A 23,870-nucleotide genomic window follows, 5' to 3' on the forward strand; every position below is an offset into this window, starting at 1 on the left:
AAAAGACCCAGACCATTCCCTCGTCCCTTTCACCTCAAACTATCCACGGGCCCATGAGTTCCGGCTGGCTGATGTTGAGCAGCCACTTCGCCTTTTTTGGCCTCGATTTTTCTCCGCTGCAAAATGGGAACGACCATACCTGCCTCCTCGTGTGAGGAGCGACTCTGCAAGGAGTCAGATGGTGGGTGTGAAAGTACTCTAGAAAATAATTAATTCACTCATCCATTTAGCAGGCAGTTATTACAGGCCCGGGGCGGTACAGCACGGTTACCACAGCAACCACCCTTCCCTGGCACAGGTCGCATCCCGGGAGTCCACCAGTTTCTCACTCTTACAGAACTTCAGGTGGTGACCTTATTCAAAATGGCGCAGGCAGCCTCGGGGGCTAGTGCGGCGGCGCGGCCGCCGCGCCCTATGACCTGCTGGCAGCAGCAGAGGGGGGAGCCGGGCGCCGCCATATTGGCTGTTGTCCTGCGAGGGGAGCGGCGGCGGCGGCGGCGGCGGCGACGACGCGTGTGGAGCGAGGGATCGGCGCGAGCAGCGGCATGACTCGGAGGCGGAGCAGGCCGAGCGGCGGCGCGGGTCGGCGCGAGCGGGTGCGAGCCGCGGGGCAACAGAAGCCCCAGGCTCCCGAACCCCCGCCGCCGCCGAGCCTGGAAGCTGGAGCGGGTGCAGGGCCCCCGGAGGCGCCCGCGGAGCCGGACAGCCACGGCCCCAGGGAGGAGGACGAGCCCAAGTTGGCTCCCGGACCACAGGTAGGAGCGAGCGAGGCGAGTCCGGCCGCTCCGGCACTTTCACCTCCCGGGAGCGGGGCCGGGGTGAGCTTGGGGATGAACCATCTTCCACCGGCTGGGGCTGAGGATTTCTCCCCCGAGGCGGGAGTGGAGGCTGGACCCTTCTCTCCAAGCCGGAGCATGGCCCGTCCTGTCCTGTGACCAGGCTGCCTGCCCTCTCCCGCCGCCTCCGGGCTGGAGCAGGGGCTAGACTTTGTGGTCCCATACCCACCTACACTGGGACTGGGCTCTGATCCTGAGGCCACAGCCCAGCTCTCTGCCCTTCTCCCCCTGGGCCCACCTGCTCCACCACCTACCCACAGAGCAGCCTGGGGCGCTGTGGCCTGGAAGGCTATAGCCTCTTCCCTCTCCCCCCACCCTGGGAACGGCCCCACCCTTTCCCTTCACTGCCTGCAGCCACTGCCCCCTCAGCAGCTGTGTGCCCCCAGCGTATGTCTCCTGTGGCCTCCCTCCTCTCCCTGCCCAACATAGCAGTTGGAGCAGACTGTCAGGCAGCCCCGAAGACTATTTAGTGGGGCTCCTGCACTGAAGTGAAAACCTAGCAAAGCCTTCCCTTTCTTCCCTCTATACCCCTGACCCACAAGGTGGCCCATCTCAACCCTCAGATCCCTGGGTTTGGTGAATCCTGCTGAGAGTGAGCAGTAGTAGCAGGATTCCGCAAAGACTCCAGCTTGCCACCTGGAAGAAGGTCATTTTCTTTTGAGCAAAGGAGATAATGGGAGGTACCCTGCCAGTGTTCACTGAGAGCCCGGGGTGACATGAGCCTCAGTTGCTCCGGGAGGGTTGTGGCACATGGGGCTGGGTGGCTCGCCCTAAGCTTGCTCTGACAAAAGAGTTTTGAGTTGGTCTTTTGGCTGAGCCTGCCAAGGAAGGCAGGCTCCTGCAGGAGTCTTGGAGGGTCGGATGCAGCGCCGGATGAGGATGAGGCGTGGCGGAAGATGCGTTTGGCTCTGCAGACACTGCATCGGGCAGCAGGGGACTCTGGGAGGCTGGTGCAGCCAGAAGGCATGGCTCTTGACAGCCTTCTAGTAGAATCTCTGGAATTGTGCATGTGAGTGGGGATGTCATTTGGGGTACCATTGCCAGAAAGCCTTCCCTAACTTTCCCAGTTGCGTGAGGTGCCCCCTTTGTGCCCACAGCCCCCTGTGCTTCCCTTTGGTAGCACTCCCCATTCTTCAGTGAGACATTCTGTTGATGTATCTGTTCCCTGCACTGCACTGTGAACTCCGCAGGGGCACAGACTATGTCATCTATCTCTGATTCTCCATGCCTAGCCCTGGGCCTTGCTGACACTGAGTAGAAATAACTAGGTGAATGGGAGAGAGAATGAATCCGTTGAGAACCTGTGCTTATTGTAACCTAGTTTTGATGCTGGTCTCCTTTGTGTTTCAGATCACAGTAAGATTTTTAATTAATGAAAATGTCACCACTTATTGAGTGTCAGAAGCCCCACCTTCACCCCCACCCCCTCCCCTGGGCTGAGACTGGTTCCAAAGGATGCAACTCCCCAGGTTGGACCCCACCCTTGCCTGGTCTGACTTTAGACCCTGAACCTGCTTCCCCCCTCTAGCTTTCCTCTTTTGCTTCTCTGGGCCACCCTGGGAGTCCAACAAAAGGAGAGAGTTGGGATAGGGAGAGCCAGGGGAGCTGTTGTTTTCTCTCCTTCCCATTCAGACCAGCAATATTTTAGGGTCCCCTGCCACTTAGGTTATAGTATTCATGGCCAAAATTTTGGATAATGGCTTAATCATTTAATTTTTATTTAGGACGCAGCTTTCCTAAGAGCTATAATCATCATTATCTACTCCACTGCCTGACCTGCAAATTCATTAATTTATTCATGCCAGACACTTTACATACCATACTAATAATCTTCCCACCACTCCTGTTCTTTCCTCAGCATTTAGTACAAATGTGATGAGTTAACTATTGGTTTAATTATTAGTCTACTTTTGCTACATAAACTCTGAGAGTGCAGGAACCACGTCAGTTACCATTGTACCCCTATGCCTGGTGATTAACAAATATTAATAAACTGAAGGATATAAATACGATTACACTGTTTTTCAGATGAAGAAACAAATGCTCATATGACATATGCCCAAATAACTCCCACTATAGGTCACAGGTGCCTCCTGGCCCCCCAAAAAGGACACTCTTGTGTACTATGTGGGATTTACAAGGCATTTTTTTTTATTATAGCCACAAAGAGGTAAAACAAACTGACAAACTCTTTTCTGATTGTACCCCACTTTTTTGCTGGGGAGGGGGTTTCTGAATGCCAGAAGCAGACTTTTGTGCCCTGGTGAGAAGCACCTGCTGAAAGGGTTGGAGTCATTGTTCTGCCCCCTAGCGTGCCTGTGGTGAGGATCTCTGTCTCCCACTGCCACTTAAAACTCTGTGTACACAGAGTGGGTCAGCAAGGTGAAACTCACTGTCGCATGCCAAAGACAGCGAATAAGACCACTTCCAATCCACAGATAGGTTCTAATGTCCCAGGTCACATATTGCTTTGGTTTTGTTTTAAGCCAATTTCTTAAAAGCCAAAAGATTCCTACAAACTGGATTTGTGCCATGTCTTAAAACTCTAAAAATCTGGTGCCACTGAGCCCAATTTCTGCAAGGCAGTAATATGAAGTTTTGAGTAGTGTCTGCCCCTTATATGAAGGACACCCTGATCTGTGCCAGGCCCTGGGCTAGCTGGGAATGCAGAAGTGAATCAGACATGGTCCCTGCCCACAAAGGGCTCGTGGTTCAGAGAACATGTATATAGTAATCACAGGTAGGCTGGAAGAGCCATGATTACTCTGAATTCGGGTTCAAAGGCCACTCTGGTTCCATCCAGACCCTTTCGCTCACTTTGGTTACTTGTACACGTTTAATTTTTTTTTTTTTTTTTAAGTTTATCTACTTATTTTTGAGAGAGAAAGAAAGGGAGAGCATGCACATGCACAAGCTAGGGAAGGGCAGAGAGAGAGAGGGAGACAGAATCTGAAACAGCCTCCAGGCTCTGAGTGTCAGCACAGAGCCTAACACAGGGCTCGGACCCACGAATGGTAAGATCATGACCTGAGCCTAAGTTCGATGTTCAACCGACTGAGCCATCCAGGCACCCTGCATTACTTGTGCACATTTAAATGTGGGACCTTGAGCTAGCTTATTGGGGATCCCAAAAGTCCTTATTTAGAATTGTTTCAGGTCACTAAACTTTATTGATCTGTTCACTAACAATCGAAATCCTCATTCACTAAACTAAAACTGTTACTACCTTATTAGCAAAGAACAAAAAACCTTACAAAGCAGCTGAATAAGGCAATAGTGAGAAAGTGTTTAATGTTCCAGACTTGGGGTGAACTCCAAGCTCAGTCTCTTTCTAGCTTTGTGTTCCTGGGCATGTTTTTTTCCCCTCCCTGAGCCTCATCAGCAACATCACAAGAAAATGGAGCAACCCACCTAGCACCTAGTACATCAAGGCTAGAGCAGGAGTTGGAGACAGTGGGAACTGTGCCAGATGGCCATCCAAAGCCTGCCAGCTCTGCTTCTGTCTTTCCATCTCTCTTGGACCACTCAGCCTGCAGTCCAGGGGCACACTCAGTAAACCCTCAGGAGACTTGCCAGACTGTAAACCAGCAGTTGGTGCTGGTTGAGCTCATCTGGTGTTTCCCATCTCTCATCTCTACGGCACCTGCTGAGACCTGCCTGGCCCAGTTTAAAGAGACTCTAGAGACCTGGTTCCCCACTGCTCAGAGTTAAACCTGCTCCCTCAAGAGACTGGAGCACAGGATTAGTCAGTATCTTTATTGAAACCATCTCATTATGTTTGATCCACTGAGCAAGCATTATGACCTCTGTGCTAGGGCTTTTATTTTGGGCACAAAGATAAATAAGATAGTCCCTATACCCAGGAAACTTCCCCCTTAAAATCATTGCCCACCCAGCCTGGCCACTTTCACTGCAAGTAGTAGGAAACGATACAAGAAGGGGTGGATCCCTACCACCTCTGGTTCTTTGTAAGCCAGTAGAGATTCACTATGTAGAAATGTTAAAGGGCCTTTGAAGATGAAGACTTAGCTGCTGAGATTTTTTTAATTTTTAATTTACTTAAAATATCCCCAGAGCTATTATCTTAATATCTAATATCAGATAAACTATTAAGATCCTAACGACTTTATATACTGAACCTAGAAGTTTTAAGAGCAGGGGCTATATTTAACTCATTTGTGGGGTATTTAGTGTGTACGGTCCTCATGTGCTCAATAAGTGGCTGTTAAACCAAATGAAAATAAAAGAAGTAAAAGTTAGGTTTCTTCCACTTTGTGCTTACCAGCTTCTACTGCTGGGCCAGGCTGGCAGTCATTCATTCATTTAGGCCCGTGATACACACATCACACCCAGTCTCCCTCTCACCTGATCTGGTGTTCATTTATTCTGCAAATACTAATGGACACCTGATCTGTATCAGACCCTAGGCTAGCTGAGGATACAGAAGTGAATCAGTCCCTGCCCACATGTGTGTATTAATTGTAGTTAGGCTAGAAGAGCATCACTTCCTCTGAGTTACGGTTCAAATCCTAGATCCTAGTATGCAGCCTTTCAAAGAGTTTTAGCCCTGTTAGCATGTTTTCTCACATGTATGACAGTGATGCCAGAGTCACATTAGGGCAGCAAGTGCTGCGTGTCAAGCACTTAGCACAAGTGGTAGCTATGATTATTATAGATATTTGGTGCTGAAGATGCACAAATATGATAACCAATAGAAGATTTCTCAGAGCTGATGCTTCAAGGTTGAGTAGAAGTTCCTTTAGAGAAGGTGAGAAAGTGTCTAAACAAAGAAAGCAATGTAGAGACCCAGAGGCGAGAATTGCCCAATTCAGGCAGAGTAGCATGAGGTCAGGCTGGAGAGGTTAGCAGGGTTCTAGAAAACCACAGCAAGAAGTTTGGGCTTTATCCTGCAGGCAGTGAGGAATCAATGAAAGCTTTTAAATAGGAAAATAAACATGTTCTTGGGTAAGTTCTCTGATAGCATGAGAGGACGTAATTCTCAGTGGAAGAGGTAGCTGTGATTGCTTGATTCCACCTCTTCCTCATCCTAGCCTAACTAATCATCAGATCCTCCGTGTTTTGCTGGATTCTGTCCCAGACCTACAGAATTAGAGTCTCTAGGTCCAGAGCCCAGGAATCTTGTTGTTAAACTGCCCCAGGTGATTCTGGTATGTGGCTGGGTCTGCTAACTGCTCAGTTGAGGGTGGTATGAGGAGCTTTGTGGAAGCCTAGGATATTCTTCAAAGAATAGGGCTTCCGGAGAGGGGAGCTTTTCCATAAGCAGGAATAGAAACAGCCTTAGTTTTAAAAACAAAAAAACAGGCTTTCCCCAGTTTTCCAGTTGTTGCCCCATTAATGTTATTCTCCAACTGCTGATCTTCCCTTGTGTATCCAAACTCTTACCATGCCCATTACATGCTGTCATCTCTGCTGAATGATCAGGATGCAGTGAGTCATGGGACACAGGTCCTGCCCTCAGTGTTCTCAGTGTTGTGGAGAAGACAGATCTCAAAAACTGGGACACGTACGATAAGCTCTATTCAAGAGGTATGTAACAAAGCATTAGGGCATCCCAGAGCAAAGCAGTTAATTCTGCCTGTGGACTTAGAAGGAAGTAACACCCTAACTGTGCCTAAAAAAGAAGAGGCAGAGGGGAACAACATCAGTGAGGGTGTGGTGCTTTATATATTTGGGGAAAGAATGGATATTGGGGAAAGAAGTGGTTAATGGTTTTTCCTGGCAGGATGTGCAGAACAGAAAAGGACTAAGGAGAGAAGGTCTTGTGTCCCAGGAAGGGCCCTTTGTTTACACCCTTTGGTTCTGTGCCCTTGCTCCCACACTCATCCTTCAACCTGTAGGTGGATGAACATGCTGCAGTCCTAGGCCATCTCCTTTTAGTCCCTCCTCAAGGCTCTCAGCTCTCCAGCAACTTTTGTGGTTCTCTCTCCATTCTGAAATGAATAGGTTCTTCATCTACTCTGAAAAGTGATATAGGGAAACTAGATAGTAAGAAGGACCCTGAAACATGGAAGGGTCTTATTAGGAAGTTGTAGCCAGAGATCGTGGATGGGGGGGTTCAAAGGGGCCTTGAAGGTCACCTGTCTAGTCCTCTGTCCTGTGCTTCAAGTAATAACTTTGGATTGGGCAAGTCTCACTTAGTAAGTTTCCCTGTCATTTCTTCCAGGACAGAAGAGGAAAGAAACTAACGGGTATTGAGCACCTACTGTGTGCCAGGCCCAGGCCAGGTACTTTACATAATTTATTTCCTTCTGTCCTCACAACTCTGTGAAGTATGGTTTTATTCTCATTTCATAAATGAGGAAATTGAGGCTCAAAGAAATTGAGTAATTAAGATAATACTGAAATGGCAGAACTGGGTTTTGAACTCACAACAGTCTATCTCCAAAGTTCATACTCTTCCACCCATGAGAAATCCATGCTCGGGTGACAGAGTAGGTTATATGATTTGCCTGAAGTTCTAAGTTATTAAGCAACAGTTTAGGCCTTCTTGTGGCTGACTGCACCCAGAAAGCAGGTTCAACAGATGAGCTAGCCTTGGGCAGGTGGAAGGCCACTGGGGTCAGAGAGACTCGTTACCCTATCCTTGGCTGAGCTTGTACAACCAGAAAAGATTCTCCACAAACTGGCTGATATGAAATAGCTGTTCATCCAGGAAGGAACTGAGACAACAGACTGAGTGGGAGTTTGGGTGAAAGCTCTAGGGCACTGAGGTGCACTTATATCACCTCGTTAAGAATTAAATGTAGCTCTGATTGCCAGCCTCAGAATGGTCTGAGATTCTTCACACTGATGCCGCTCATCAGTAGCCCAGAGTCACAAAGATAGGCCTTTTAGCATAGCATATCCAGGAAGTGGCTAGTTCAGCTTGTCTTTAGACTCTGTCCTTTGTATAGAGCAACTAAAATGTGAGCCAGGTGGGCTTTTAAGCATTTATTCATTTATTCAGTGAATGCCTGCTATGTGTCAGGTCCAAGCCAAGCCTGGGTTCCCGGGCACACTTAAATGACCACGATGCACTCCCTGCCCCCAAAGAGTCCTCATTCCACCAGGGGTTTGAGACAGACAGAATATGTCTATGGCTCAGTGTGATAGGTACTATAGTAAAAGAATTAGTTCTACTCAGCCTGGTCCAGCAAAAGCTTGACCTTTGACGAAGATCTTAGGGCATGAGTACAAATTTGCTGGGGAGTGGAACTGAGATGCTGAGGTTTCCAGGGCACAGTGTATTTGCTGGAGGAGCAGTACGAATAGAACCTAAGATTCTCAGATGTTAAGCTTGGAAATGAAGCATGGAGAGGTCAGCTGGGGCCAAGTCATGAAACACGGGGTCCAGAAAGTGCTGCAGTAGTGAACTCAACCAGAATGCCAGGAGATTAAAGAGAGACCAAGGTGGGAAAAGGAGCTAAAAGAAGGAGATACTCAAATTGGATAGGTACATGAGAAGGCACATAATAAGCTTACATGAAGCAGAGAAGCCCAGTGCCCAGGTTGGTTGGTTGGTTGTTTTAATTTGTATATTATTTTGTTACATTAATTTTAATTGTGTGTTATTTTAATTTGTGTCCCTGCCTGATTCTCCAAAATGAATATGAGGCATCTGGGAGTTTGGGAGTATTGATGTCCCCATGCATGAACCTGCCTGGTTTAAGCATGTGTTCTTAAGGCAGAAATTCTATGTTATTCGATGTTTCCCACTACCTAGCACAATGAGAATGGGCTCTGAGCATGTTCACTGAAGGAGGAAATGAGTGGGTGAATGGAAGAGTAAGTGGCAGTGACTGAGCTGGTGACTTTTGGTAGGCTGGGTATTAATAATTTTCTCTGCTTCTGGAAGGGAATTTTAGCTGCTACTGTTGTCTTCTGCCTTGGTGACAGGGAGGCTCTTGGAGTTGGGTGCCTTGAGAGTTGAATGCTCTAACGGGCCATTTCAGAATAGAATTTGGAAGCTATTGCAGGACCACTGGTTAAATACAGCATATGTCTTGGGGGAATCCTCTACAAACATACACAAACTCTTGGGATTAAAAGGAATCCATGAGAGAAATGAGAACAGGTTTAGTGCTGGCTGTTAGATCCAGCCTCAGAGCAGACCTTGATAGCTGCCTCGCCTGGTGACCTGGGTTATTCTCCAGCAATTCCCAAATTGTGGACAGAAAGATGAGGTGGGAAATTTATGCCCCAAAGAGCTATCCAGATACGCCATGAACTGTATCATTGTTAATAATCGCTATTGCTTACTGTGCACCCACTGGGTTACAGGCACCATACCATTAGAGACTTTACATTAGCAGTTTTCAAAGTATTTGGTCTTAGGGACCTTTTATACTCCCAAAAATTATTGAGGACCCAAAAGAGCTTTCTTTTGTTGGTTTTATCTGTTCATATTTACCAAAATAAGTATTAAAGCTGAGAAAGTTTAAAAATATTTAGTTACTAAATCATTTAAGAATAACAACATTAAACCTGTCATGTTAACATACATAATTTTTTAATGGAAAATACATTTTCCAAAAAAATAATAGAAGACTGGTCTCATTTTCATTTTCACAAATTTGTTTGTCTGGCTTAATAGAAAGAAGCTGGATGCTCATATGTGTTTTGTATTCCGTCTGCTGCAGTACATTGTTGTGAAGTATATTTTTAAAATCCAGCCTCAAACAGATGTTGTTGGAAAAGGAAGGAGTATTTAAAAAAATTTTTTTTAATCTTTATTTATTTCTGAGAGAGAGAAAGAGAGACAGAGCATGAGCAGGGGAGGGGCAGAGAGAGAGGGAGACACAGAATCCGAAGCAGGTTGCAGGCTCTGAGCTGTCAGCACAGAGCCTGACGCAGGGCTCGAACTTATCAACTGGGAGATCATGACCTGAGCTGAAGTCAGATACCCAGCCAACTGAGCCACCCAGGCGCCTCTAGGAAGGAGTATTTTAAAAGCCTTTCCAGGTGATTGCTGATAATTCTTTGCAGTGTGGAATCTGAGACCATTTTAATGAAGTCTTTGCACTCATTACATTAAAATCTGTTGGTTTATCTAGCACTTTGAATGGATTTTTTTTAACAATGCATGATCCTGAAACATCATGCTTTGCTCATTTGGAAAATAGGTTCACTGAGTTATGCAGCTCTTCCAAATGTTTTCCCATTTCATTTTACAATATCAAAAAATAACATTTGTCACTATAACCACCATTTACACCAGAAAAGTCTAAGGATTGGGAAGCTTTTGATTTCATGATGGTGGATACAAAATTCTAATTTCCAAATTTCCAAAATTCTGAATTTTGCCTGAAAGCTTGAATTTTGTCATTGGCCACAAGTAAAAAGTTGTTTTCCTGGAAGTGATGGGTTCATTTTGTTCATTTTTTGAGAAAATGTCTGGCATTTTTCAAGTCTGAATAACCAGAGTTTGTCAGTCATTCTTCAAGTAAAAATGGTGTTCCATGAGAAAAATTGGCTTCCTTTTCCTTTGAATTTAACTATTCTTATCCAGAAATATCTAGAATACCCTAGCATAATGTTTCTCAGGCCAAGACAGAAAAGTCTTGGACCTGGTCAGGTGAGAGAGCAGAGATATAGTTGCATATGCCTGCCCCCTGGGCAAGGAGTGGCTACAGTCTAGGGTTCACCTGGCTCCTTGACTGCTCTGGGAATTTGCATGCTAAAACAGGACCCTTGTGTGAGTAACCCCACACTCCAGAGATTCTGGTTTTGTCTAGAGTGAAGCAGAATTTAATCTTGGAGTCTTTTTTGAGCAGATCCCAAGTCTAGAACCTTTCCTAGCTCTTCCCCTATCTTTTTCCTAGTTCCAGATCTTTAGCTGGAGAGGCTCTGACATTTAAACTGAAGTAAGAAGGAATAATTATTGTCCAGGGCTCCTGAGTTTAAGGATCAGTTCCCTACCCATTATGATGAAGAAGAATGGTTGGGTGTTTCATTCATTCTATAAACATTTATTGTTCGTGTTCTTGTGTGGGGATACTGTGCCTGGTGTAAAAAATGCAGCTTGAGAACAGCTACTTTAAAAGCCTGAGTTGACTTCAGGACATAAGGGGTAATGATTGACGGGAATTTGAAAATGGCAGGACATTGCAGTCAAAGAGAATTCTGAACCAAGAGCTTTTCTATAGCAAAGCAAAAATTTGCAGGAACAGTGGTAGTACTGACTGAATATAACATCTCTAGGACTTGGGATTCTCACCACCCTCTGGCAGTAGAGATGAAAATGTCAGAGAAAAAAGTCCCCAGGTTCCACCATGCATCGTATTCAGGGGCAGGCACTAAGATTTAGGATTAAGACAGCTTTGGAGATAGCCCCAAGAACTGCCAGGCCAGAAAGAAGAAAAGTATACCAAGCTCATGACAGTGGATAACTGGTTTCCAATGTAGATTTATTAAGAACAGAACAGCCAGAGGGCCTAGGTGATGATAGATTGAGTGTCTACTGTATGGCTCCTTTGAGCTAATAAGCTTTGCATCTCTAATGTCACTTAGTCTAGACAACCTTATGCAATGTAGGTGGTATCATTCCTGCTTCAGTTAGGACCTAATTAACTTTCTATGCCCTGTGTTTTCTTTTCTTTAACTGGAAAGACAGCCTGTCCTGTAAGTTCACTTCCATTGATGGCTAATCTCATTTATAATGTGGACCAGTTTGGCTCTAGGGAGAGCCACATTATTCCATAAATGAGGCCATCTGATTGTAATCCCCAAGGACTGTGATCTTTCACTCTTGCATGCTTGAGATTGGAACCATTCAGATGAAGGTCCAGGGTAGGGGGATGGCCTTTCTCTGTGAGAAGCAATAATTTCAGAATTTCAAGCAATGTCTCACTAAGCTGTATTGCCATAGTGACATCTAATAAATTTGAGTTAGCCACTATGTGCCCAGCTGATCCTATGCCCTTTGGTACATTGTAAGAGATCCAGACAAGAATTATACCTGATGCTTGCCTTCTAGGAGCACATTCCAGTAGAAGGGACAAAAAATGCAGGTAAATAAATTAAGTGGAAGGCACAGATGCTGTAACCAAGGCATAATGTGCTATGGAGATATGGAGAGGAGAGGTAAATTATGACAGGAACCCTCTGGGAAAGACTGGATGAAGTTGGATTTAAGCCCTGCCCAACTACTTATTGATAAACTTGGGAAGGAAGGGGATTTAAAACAGAAGATCCCCTTTAGCAAAGACACAAGGTAGAGGTAGGAGAGTATAGAAAGTATTTGGGGAACTTAAAGAATGACTTCATGGGGTAGAGGGCAGAGATTAAGATGTCTAAAAGTCACCTTAAATTCACTGCACATTAGAGATGCTTGTATTAAAAAGTAGAGTGACATATTTTCTGTATTTTTCAAGCTTAGGCCTGATTTTAAATGTTTCCCATCACTCCCATCATGTTCATAATTAGTACCATATGTTGAGCAACGTATTATGGGCCTGGCACTGGAGTAGGTGCTTTGTCCATTTTAGTATATGTGCTGCCAAAGTGAGCATGGTGCTTTGTCCATTTAATATTCACAGCCAACCCTACAAGTTAGGACTTAATCCCGTTTTACAGATGAAGAAACAGAGAGTAGGACTTGCCCAACATCATACAGCTGGTAAGTGCTCGAGGCCCAAGATTAGTGCCAAAAACCAGTGTTATTTCCACTACACCCAGTGCCTCCCACAAGTACTTTGGCACTAAGTATAGTCACACTGATCACGTGTTTAACTTACAAAAATTCTGTATTTGTTTTTAAAAGGAAAAAAACCGCTTATTGAACATTGCGCATATATGTTATACATTTGAATTCTTGGTTGTGCCAGAACTATATATACTATACTTCACAATGCATACAAAGAATTTCAGAATAATTTTACTCATAGATTTTCCTCTTATGTAGTAACTTTAGAACCTAATACCCAAATGAAATGAAACTCTGTTGTAGTAAAATGACATGTCCTGGTGTTTTCCATAAGAATATGGATGGTCACCATCAGTACAGGAAAAGGGACTTGGGTGTTGACCTCACCTGCTCCCTCTGGAGTTACTATGGCACCTTATAGATAGCTAAGAAAATTTTCCTGGGGATACTTCTCAGAAAGGCCTCCTCTGCCTTAACTTCTCAGAATACCATCCTCCTCCATCAGACTCCCACCCTTTCCATAAGATGCTCACCACCAGTGGGTTAGAAGCTATATCCTTATGCAGGTACAGTTAAGCAGTTGCCTTGTCCACTGAAATGTGCCTTTGACAGAAACCTTTTAGGTAGTATCTCACATGAGTTCCACATATAAGATTTCTCTTTCTCTGGTACTCTTTTCGAAGGTCTTTGTACTGCCCCAAATGTTTCATTATGCTTCTGGTACTACTATTTGGTTCTTTTTTTTTTTTTTTTTTTTTTCCCCTCCTAGAAACCAGAGACCCAGGTCAGTGTAATTGTAACATTACAGGTTTAAGGATACCCTAATGCCAACTTATTGTGAGAAAGTGATTTTATTCGAGAAAGATGATGGCATTTATTTTCTTGGTAGGATGAGGATGATACCCTTATTCCTTTGCTTAGGCCTCTGCAAACACTTGTTACCTAGTGGTGGGTAAGTTTGGAAGGTATATCAGTTAATATAACTATTGCATGTAATAAACCACCCCAAAACTTAGTGGCTTAAAACAACACCATTTATTATTTCTCATGAGTCTCTGGGTTGACTGGGTATTTCTGCCAATTGGGTTGGCTTGACTGATCTCAGCTGGGCTCACTCATGTTATCAGATCCACTGGCCAGTCAGCGAGGAAGACTCAGATTTCTCCACGTGTCTCTCAACATCCCTCCAGCAGCTAGCCCAGTCATGCTCTCGTGGGAGGCAGAGGTGCAAGAGCGAGCAAGCCCAGCCATGCAAAGAAGCAAGTAGAAATGCATACATACTTTTAAGCTTATGCTGGCAGCAAATTTGCTAACATCCCATTGGCCAAAGAAAGTGACATGATGAAGTGTCAGAGAGAGAGGGTTCTACAAAGTTGCAGAATGGCCCTGGAAGCAGTGGCATTGGTGTAGTGGTGAGCAAAGCTGCCTTCCAAAGTTGCAGGATATAGGAAAGCCATTAATTGGGGTCATTAAATGCAATCGGGTTCCCAATCATACCCCTCAATGTGACATAAAACCTATAGACTTATATTTCTATGTCATTTGTCCTAGAAGGAAAAAAGAAAGTCCAAATAATAATTACTGTATATTGGGTCTATGCTTTGAGCATGCACAGGGCTAGGCACTTTCCCTGTTTATACACTGAGTCTCACAACAACTCTGCAAGGTAGGTAGGAAATCAGAGCTCGGGAAGTTGAATAACTTGCTCAAGGTCACCCAGCTAATGTGTGCTCAGCGGGGAGGCATTAGAATGTGTGTCAGTCTGACCCACAAAGCCCAGATTCTTTTCACCATACCTCACTACCTCTCAGAACGCCAGGGTCTGCCTTACCTTTTCTCCAACTCAGTTTTTTATTGAATTAATGCTTTCTGACGAGCTGTGCAAAACCCTGCCTCCAGAATTCTGCTGTGATCCTAATGGAATTGTGCAGCTTTCAGGAAACCCTGACATTCTCCCAAACTCTGCATTAACTGAGAGCATCCCCCACCCCCAGATGGGAATTGGTCTATGGACTACACAGACAGCCTAAGAATGGAGGGCTCTCCCAGACATACCAGAGAAGGAAGAGGACCTTCCTTTAATCTTCAAGATTTGGAGACATCAGGGCATTGGAGCATGAGCTTTGAAGTCAACCTCACTGGGACTCAACTCCTAATTCAGCCATTCACTGGCTCTAAGACCTTGAGCAACTTACTTAACTTCTTGAAATTGTTTCTTCATCTTTAAAAAAAAAAAAAAAATGGAAATAACACCTAGTCTGCAGAGCTATCACTAGGACTAAAATTATGTAGTGCCTAATAAAGTGCCTAACCCAGTGCCTGGCACATAATAAGTGAAGGTATTAGTTTTGTTGATATTATTTCTAAGCAAAACCTTTCCCCTCCTGGGAAACCCTGTTTCTGTCTATTGGACAGGTTCCCCCCACATCCACCCAGTCTGTGCAGACTTGCTGCCTACTATGTCATCGGGAACGCAAAGGCTGGGAAGAAGGCCCTTCCCAAAATGGACTGGTGTTGCAGGGTGAGAAGCTGCCCCCTGACTTCATGCCAAAGCTCGTCAAGAATCTCCTAGGCGAGATGCCTCTATGGGTCTGCCAGAGTTGCCGAAAGAGCATGGAGGAAGATGAAAGGCAGACAGGTCGAGAACATGCAGTGGCGGTAGGTAACAGCTGAGGAGGGGTCCCTGAATGCAGGAGGGCTGCCTGCCCAGAGAGATCAGGCTGTTGAGCTGTTCCTTCCCTGTTCTCTCAGGTGCTCTCCAGCAGACCCTGCGCCCGAGCACTTAGGGGCTGCGGGTTGGGTTCACAATTGGGGCAAGAACAGAGAGGCTTCAGGGAGCCCCCTTGCCCCTGAGGAGGGTCTCTGCAGTGTGAGGGCCAGCTTGTAGGTACTGGTCACCGTGCTGCCTTCAGCTCTGTGGCAGCTTGAAAGCCAACCAGTATGATACAGAGAGCAAAGGCTGGTTTGAGGATCTACCATGTGCCTCAGTTAGAAGGCCTCCAAGATGCCCAAGAGCCATCTAACTGGCATCTCCTGAATCACAGCAGTCAGACTTGCCTCATTTCTCATTCATGCCCCTCCAGCCCCTTTCTTTTCCCCAGGGTTATGTCCGTTTCAGGACTTTTGACTTAAAGTCCCTTCCTTTCCTTGGCAGCTATCAGGACTCCCCAAAGGCCCACAGTTGACAGGCAGTCTGTATCCCTACCAGAGTCTCTGTCACCAGTATCCACACACTTCACTTTATCGGGAGCACCTCGGCCTCTCCCAACAAAGGCCTGATCCACGTTGGCCCTTTCACCTGGGGTTGTGGGACTTGGGCTTTGACCATGGCACAGGACCTGGAGGAGGAGGTGCTCCTGGGTAAGTTAAGGCCACAGAGGGTCAGCTCTGATGTTTGCTGTTTTACCATGAGCTTTTTTCTTCCCCCTTCTCCAGATCTCCTTGTCACACACATCCTGCAAATCACAGTCTTGTGGGGGTGACTCTCATTCCTCTTCGTCCTCCTCTTCATCGTCCTCGTCCTCCTCCTCCTGCCATGGGAACTCAGGGGACTGGGATCCCAGCTCCTTCCTGTCAGCACATAAGCTCTCGGGCCTCTGGAACTCTCCGCACTCCAGTGGGGCCGTGCCGGGTAGCTCACTCGGGAGTCCTCCTACCATCCCTGGTGAGTCTCCAAGCTCGGGAGAGAGCCAGGCCACATAAATGTAGAGAGCTATTTTCCTGTCCACTTTATTAAACAAATCAGGAGGCCAGTTATTAAAAGAAGTAAAAGGAGCTGTTCTAATGGAAGCAGGGGGTACCTAGCCCTTGACTGTCTCCGTGGCACCCCTTTCCCCACAACCCTGAAGTTGAAAAATAACTGTCGTTGGCTGCGATAGCTTTCCCATCAGATTCAGGAGGGGGCATGGTGAACACTGGCTGAACAGAAAGTGGAGTGTGGGAGTATCCTTAGGGAATTAGGACTACAGTCACCTAATACCTGACCCCTGCAGCAGCACAGAGGTCCTGAGTGCTTTTGTCTTCCCAGACCTCTTTTTCTCCACCTAAAGAACAGATATAAAAGCACTGCACTTCTATCAACAAGAAGTTGGTGCAAGCTGCCAGGATTATTAGCCAACTTCACAGATATATAAGCCTTCTTTAGATCCTGAGATAACCCTTAGAGACCCGAAGAAAAGGTCTTGGGTTATTGAGGTATGATATAAATACTAATTATTGTCTGCTACTAAATTGAGGGCCTGAAACTGGTGTAACACCATATGTTAATTATACTGGAATTAACATAAAAGATAATAATAACTAAATTAAGGGCCTGAGTTCTCTAGAGGGGTGCTGCTCCCAGAATTGTGAGAGATGAGTAGAATTCCACTTATTTTAATGCATAAGTGAAAGTGAATCCTCAAAGCCTTTTCCCACTTCTCTGAAATCTAGAGCCACCTGAGAGTCTGGTACACCCTGGCTGCCTCAGTCCTCATGGCCCAGAGGCAGAGCTTTGGCCTGCTGCTCCACTGGCTTCTGTAGACCCTTCCCTGGGCCTGAGGAATACCTATGAACAAGCAATCCTAGAGAGGCCCCGAGAGACAGAACACATATCCCCTGTTTGTGCCACAGCAGAGGTGCTAGGACCTTCTGTGGGGCGGGCATTCCTGGTGCCTTCTCTCTCAGGTCTGGGCTCCTTGAGCCTGTCTACCCAAGTTGCTGCCTGCAAGGAAAAACTCTCCAGTCCGAGGCACTGTTAGACTTTCCCAAAAGCTCACAGGGTCCGCTGTGCTGAGAGGCTATCCCCAGACAGGTTCCCTCTGGTCATAGTAAGCAGGATGTTGTAGCAGTGAGCCCTTGGGCTTTCCTTCCCAGGGTCTTGGCTCTCACTCTGACCCCTTTCTTCCCCATCCGTCCACAGGTGAGGTTTTCTCTCTCTCGGAGCACCACCGGCACTCAGACCTCACTGCTCCACCTAACAGCCCCACTGGCCACCACCCCCAGCCCGCGTCGCCGATCCCATCTCACCCCGGGTCCTTTGGCTCACCACCCCATCCACACCTGCCACCTGCTACCCCGGCAGCGCCTTTCCCTGCCCAAGCTTCAGAATGCCCTGTTGCCGCTGCTGCCGCCCCACACACCCCAGGGGCATGTCAGACTCCCCACCTGCCCTCCACCAGCATGCCGCTCCTGAAGATGCCTCCACCATTCTCAGGGTGCAGCCACCCCTGTAGTGGGCACTGCGGCGGGCACTGCAGCGGGCCTCTCCTCCCACCTCCCAGTTCTCAGCAGCTCCCTAGCACTCACAGGTAAGTGAGTGGCACAAAGGGTATACTCCCTGCTAACTTCGACTTTGAGTTCTGAGAGACTTTACAGAGCATACATTTGGGGTAGAAATTGAATGATAGATTCTATGTCTTTTGTATCATTTTTACAATCCTAAAAGAAGTAACTGTTGTCTTTTAAAAACTTGGAAAAGTTCAGGGTGTCTGACGAAGAAAAAATTTCCTCAAAACCTAAAGATAAACCTTTAACACTGGTATATTTTCTTCCTGATGTCTCTGTATATAAATTAGGTCTCTGTTTATATATTTTTGTGTAGTTATTTTTTTTAACATTATAGATCATTTCCCCAGTTAAAATTCTTTAGAAAAGTTTCCAGTGGTCTCAAAATGTCTTCTTGCATAGCAGTAGCATAATTCATAAATTATTTTATCATTCCCCTATTCGTGGACATTTGGGTATTTCTAGTTTTTAACCATTAAAAACAAGGCTGTAATAAACATTCTTGTACCCAAATCTGTGTTTGAGTCAGGAATTATGGCCTTAAGGATTCCCTAAAGTAATTCTAAGTACTGAAGAAGTTTATATTAATATGTATGTGAAAGATAAAATTCTTTGTGGAGGAGAAAGGTACGTATTTTTGTATTAGAAATCAGAGCTGTGTTTATTATGCATTTGAATTTTCCCATTCTAAAATCCCACCACCCCGATGCCACCACTTTTAGCAGTTTTCCCTACGGGTCTTACCCACACAGTGGTGGTGGTGTCTATACAGTTCACAGTTTTTTGTTGTCCTCTTTCACATAGCATTCATTGTGTGGTTCCTATGTGGTCTTCTGGGTCTCAGCTGAAGGGTGGAGAATGTTCTCCATAGTGCACTTCCCTGTTCTCTAGTTGCTAATGATTTAAATCATTCCAGTATTTTAACATTGTAAATAATGTCTCTAAAGATGTCTTTGCCTAAAGCTGTTTCCCTCTTTTGGGGTTTTCTCCTTGGAAAAGGTCCCTCAGAATGAAAAAAGTTCTCCGTTTAAAAGATGTCAGAAGGTCTTTTTTGAGAAGGGTTCCTAATACATATTGAAAAGTTGCTTTCCAAAAGTCTCTCCAAATTTATGTAACCACCAATATTAGGGTGCTAGCTTCTTCATATTCTCAGGAGCATGGGTTATTTTAATTTTGCTAATGTAGGTGAAGAATGGTCATTTTGGATTAAGCTTCTCTGAGCACCACTGATAATGGTTCCTGCCCCTCCTTTTCTACCCCTTGCACAACAGACTGCCCTGGGAGCCAAGCCTTCTCACTGCTCCTTGCCCTGCCCTTTCTCCTGGCTCCCACCATCCCAGCCTCACCCCATGTCCCCAGCCCTAGGGCATTCCAGCTTCTGATGGCCAGGCCAGGGCTCTTGTTCTTCTGGCTCCAGTTTTGGGACTTTGTGGGCCAGTGTCTTTTTCTCATCCTGGAAAAATAGTCTATGTTACGTGATGCCCCCAGTGCTTCCTGAAGTCCAGAGACAGAGCAGTACAGTGGGAGAGCATGAGCTTTGCACACAGGCAGGCAGGCACAGGCTGAGCCCTAGCCTCTCCTTGGGCAAAGCAGTTAAGCACTCTGACCCTTAGTTACCTCCCTTAGTTACCTCCACTGCAAGTTACCTCCACTGCAACATCTATTTTGCAGGACCTGGGAGATGCTTAGAATATGCTAACTATAGTACCTGTCCCAAACAGTACAGTAGCTCTTAGAGTCTGGCCCACAAGGCACATTGACTTTCCCAGATTTAAGACCCCACAGCTAAGACAGCTCCACCCACTGGTGCAGATTTGGTCTAAGGACCTAAAGGGTAAAAGGAAATTGACCCTGTTGACCTCCTTTGGATGCTTCAGGAGAGCCATCAGCTCACAGCCCACAGGGTGATGGCCCTGTTTTTGTGAGAGGCACTGATAACAATCTGACTGCTTCGGCCTTTGTGGGATGAGGCACATGAAGGGTAGTTGGGATGGCAATGGTGAGAATGCTTCCCCGGGCTCCTGCTACAGCCTGCTCCTTCCATGCCCTCCCTCATCTGTGGGCTTATCTTTCTCCCCCATCAGCAGAGACCCTGGGTGTAAAGGGCACAAGTTTACACACAGTGGCCTGGCCTGCCAGCTTCCCCAGCCCTGCGAGGCAGATGAGGGCCTGGGTGAGGAAGAGGACAGCAGCTCAGAGCGCAGCTCCTGCACCTCATCCTCCACTCACCAGAGAGATGGAAAGTTCTGTGACTGCTGCTACTGTGAGTTCTTCGGCCACAATGCGGTGAGTGAGCCTGCCCAGGCCAGAGAGGGCTGAGGGCCAGTTAAGGTGAGCCAAAGGAGCACCCTACTCTCCCCAGAGTTCCCCTTGCTCAGGGGGATTATAACCACACTGGAACCTTCTGAGTTCTCGCAGCCTATGTCCACTCATTTAACCCTTACAGCACATTTGTGAGGTAGGGATTTTTCAACACTTTGCTCCCTTTGCTCTTTTCCTGGTTTCTCCTTAAGATTGACTTTTTTTTTCCGTAGGCAAAAGGAAAGGAAATGGTAGAGAGAAAGCTATGTTTCTGATGAGTATGTATATGTGTGTAATCACAGAGAAGTGAACAACACTTGTGCGTGATGAAGGCAGAGTGGAAGCAAAGGCTCTCAGTCCTCCAAGTGTGAGAGACTGCGAGGGATAGGCCGTAAGCACAGGCGGCACCAGGAAGAAGGTTCAGGGCAGAGTATGTGCTGTCTGTACAGAGAGCGAAAACAGTTCAGAAGTCTGAAAGTGCAGAGCAAAGGGCCGCCGGCTAGGGGAGAGCAGTTGAGGACAGAAGAAATGAAAGTAATCACATTGTTAGTCACTTTTGAGCTAGGGGTTATTATTCTCATTTCAAAGATGACAAAATCGAGGCACACAAAGACTAAGTGACCTGCCCAAGGTCATACAGCTTCCAAGTGACAAAGCCCGGGCTCAAACTTGCTTTCCTGGCTCCCAAGTCAGTGGGCTCACAATGCTGTTGCATACCTCCCACTCCCTCCGCCCACCGCTGCCTTAGCTCTGGGCCTGGCCGAGGCTGAAGCCACTTGGCCTTTGTGGCTGTGGTAGAAAGAACAGTTGTCTCGCTTCTCACCACATGTTCGGTGCCAGCGGGTGGGAGTGCTCCGGGCTTCCCCGGCCCAGGGTGTGTAACGTCAGCACCTCCCCCTCCCCCAGCCACCCGCTGCCCCGACGAGTCGGAATTATACAGAGATCCGAGAGAAGCTCCGCTCGAGGCTGACCAGGCGGAAAGAGGAGCTGCCCGTGAAGGGGGGCACCCTGGGCGGGATCCCTGGGGAGCCCGCCGTGGACCACCGAGATGTGGATGAGCTGCTGGAATTCATCAACAGCACGGAGCCCAAAGTCCCCAACAGCGCCAGGGCCGCCAAGCGGGCCCGGCACAAGCTGAAAAAGAAGGTGGGTGTGGGGGGGAGCCTAGCTGTACCACCTCTCCTCCCTAAGGAATCCCTTGCCCCAATCCCCCAAGACTTCAGGGGCACAAACAGTGCTGGCTGCCAGAAGCCTTAGCACAGCTCACTGTTATGGGAAGGTCTGTATGAGTTTGGGAGGCATAAGGGTCAGGGAGCCTGGGGCCAATGATTGGAGAAAAGACGAGTCCTGGCCTCAGAAACTGCTGGATTCCTCAAAGCACAAGAATTGCTTCAGTCAGTCAGTCATGTATTCATTCAGCAAACACTTCTACAAATACTGGGAGCCAAAGCATGACGCAGTTAAGTTCTCCCTGGAGAAGCTCGGTCCAGTGGAGAGACTGACACAAAACTGGACGAGCACATTAGCATGTGTCAAGCACTGGGATAAGGGAACCCCCTCCCCCCATCTTGCCTGGGCACGCTGGAAATGGCTTACCAAGAGGCTGACTTGAAAGCTGAGTTGTAGGGAGTGAGTTCAGATTCCTTAGGAGAGTTCTGGCAGCAGGCATAGCACATCCACAGCAGTTTGGTGTAACCAGAGCTCAAATAGAGCAGAGGCAGGACAGCTAGTAGAGGTGAGAAAGGGCCTCATAGGCCCTGCTAAAGAGCTTTGACTTGATCCTGTAGCTGAGGGGAGTTCCTGCAGGACTTTTATCAAAGGATGCGCTAGGTCAGATCTTTATTCCACTGTGACTGTGTAGCAATATGGAAGGTAGCCTGGAGGGTTGACACTCCAGGAAGGAATATCGAGGGCCAGGGGAGAGCTGAATGATGCTGGGGCTAGAGCAAGGGAAGCAGACATGACCAGCTTTGGTAATCTGATTGTAGAACAGAGATGAAGGAGTCAGGATTTCTCCCGGGTGTTTGCTTGGATGACTGACAGGATGGTGTGCCCTCCATTCACTGAACGAGGATGAGATTGGCAGAAGACAGGAAATTCAGTTGGGGCACGTTGACTTGGAGATTCTCAGGAGAATTGTGCCACCTCCAAGTGGAGATGGAGGTGTGGGACTGGGAGTTTCCAGCTTGGAGGTGTAATTGAAGCCATGGGAAGGACCCAGCCATGGGCTGGGTGAGCTCCTCAGAGGGCTGAGGAGAGAACCCAGTGAGCTATTTCTGGGCAGCCCTGCTCCCAGGCAAGCCCCAGGGCTTGACGGCCCGTCCCCTGCTGCCTCATTACCTCTTCACCTGCCCACCCCCAGCTGTGTCTGCACAGTGCCACACTCGGGAGCCCAGCAGCCGAAGAGTTGGGTTTGACAACCAGCTTGCTCCAGGTCCTGGGTGGTCAAACGGCCCTGGTGCTCTGGAAAGCAGCAGTTCTACATCTTTTTCCAGCCCAAAGGACAAACCAGGACCCTTTCCCTGCAGCCTGAAGTAGTGAGCCAAGAGGTTCCACCGCTGCCTTCAGAAAATGGTCAGCACTTTCTTTCTCCCATCCAGTGCTGCCTGGCCAGAAGTGTCTAGTGGGCAACAGCAGTCTCTTTAGCCTTCCCTAGCCGCTTAAGGCAGTGGTTTCCAGTTAGGTCCCAGCGAGCACACCTTGAAGTTCGTAGGCCTGCGTGCTTTCCGTAAATCTGTGCTCATACATCCCTACCCCTTTGCTGGTAACGCCAGTAACAGTCTCTTTTCTCCCCTCCTTTTCCTTCCAACAACTTCCTTCCAAGCTCAGACTTCAGGTAACTCCTGCTACTGTACTGCCACTCTACCTTGCATGTCTCCCTTGGCTGCCATTTATCACCCTCTATTCACTCATTCAGAAACTTGCTGCACAACTACTGTCTGCCCAGCCCAGTCTAGAGGCCAGAATACAACATAGCACCAGGCAGTTGCAAGGTCATGTGATAGGGAGTCATGGTCATTATCTGTTTATACATCAGCCTCCTCTCCAGTGTCCTTCCTCTCCCTCAGACTTAACCACAGTCTGGCTGTCCATCACAAACACAGCTTCCCCTGGGAGCCGTCCAGTGGAGACTGCTCATTCTCTCCCACCTCAGGAGACCAATAAAGCTAAGTGTCTTTCTGCTCCCTTATATCATTTGCAGACCCATGACTGTCTGTCCCTCATGTACTAACCCCTACTCCTTTGAAACTGACCCTGGCTCTGTCATCTGCAACCTTTCAGCCACTCCTATTCGTCCATTAAAGGCTGTCACCAGCCCCTTCCTCCACTACCCAGGCCATAGAGATCCCCTGACCATCATTGACTCACTGTCTTACCAATACTCTCAATTCCTTGCCCTGTTGCCCTTACATTACACCCACTCAGAAAAATCGCAGCCCTGGGTTTGACCCCTACCTGCCTCTCCCCTTTTGTAATTCAAGGAAAGCTCTAGATCAGATCTGTCTGTGGCACCAAAGCCCCTTGGTCTCCTGCTTGCTTGAGCCCTCACATTGCCCAACAGGCATAGCTCCCTGATCTACGCTCTTCATCATTTCTGTCTACCACAGCTTCTTTGTCAGACCTCCAGATTCTTCTCAAACCTCCAGGCTTTCCCCACCCAGCCTTTCTTTTTTGTTAGATGACCTCACTTCCTGTTTCAGCAAGGGAAAAAAGCCAGCAGACAGGCACTCTCTCAGCATCTTACCACTCCACCTGCAGACTTGTTGTCATGAGGGAAGAGTTTACCCCTTCTCCTGCCTAAGGCCTTACAGTCCTTTCCTGCC

The 23,870-nt window shown here is 47.3% G+C and overlaps 1 protein-coding gene across 20 annotated transcripts in view; it reads left to right on the forward strand.

Annotated features, from left to right (window-relative positions):
* The first annotated feature begins 428 nt into the window (after positions 1-428).
* The window catches only part of FAM193B (family with sequence similarity 193 member B), a 33,734-nt gene continuing 10,292 nt past the window's right edge, over positions 429-23,870 (forward strand). For 2 of the 20 annotated variants that reach the window (XM_053225835.1, XM_027035636.2), the window contains exons 1-6: positions 429-755; positions 14,896-15,138; positions 15,916-16,144; positions 17,381-17,768; positions 19,830-20,031; positions 20,953-21,192. In XM_053225835.1, the coding sequence (XP_053081810.1) occupies positions 546-755; positions 14,896-15,138; positions 15,916-16,144; positions 17,381-17,768; positions 19,830-20,031; positions 20,953-21,192 (1,512 nt within the window). In that variant the 5' untranslated portion in view covers positions 429-545. Of the gene's footprint in view, positions 756-1,378; positions 1,846-2,186; positions 2,306-7,020; positions 7,082-12,373; positions 12,454-13,369; positions 13,433-13,607; positions 13,740-14,895; positions 15,139-15,915; positions 16,145-17,380; positions 17,769-19,829; positions 20,032-20,952; positions 21,193-23,870 lie in introns of those variants that run through there. The other 18 variants (XM_053225876.1, XM_053225883.1, XM_027035697.2 and 15 more) reach the window with 18 other exon arrangements.

Source organism: Acinonyx jubatus, chromosome A1 (assembly GCF_027475565.1).
Source record: "Acinonyx jubatus isolate Ajub_Pintada_27869175 chromosome A1, VMU_Ajub_asm_v1.0, whole genome shotgun sequence".
Classification (NCBI taxonomy): Eukaryota; Metazoa; Chordata; class Mammalia; order Carnivora; family Felidae; genus Acinonyx; species Acinonyx jubatus.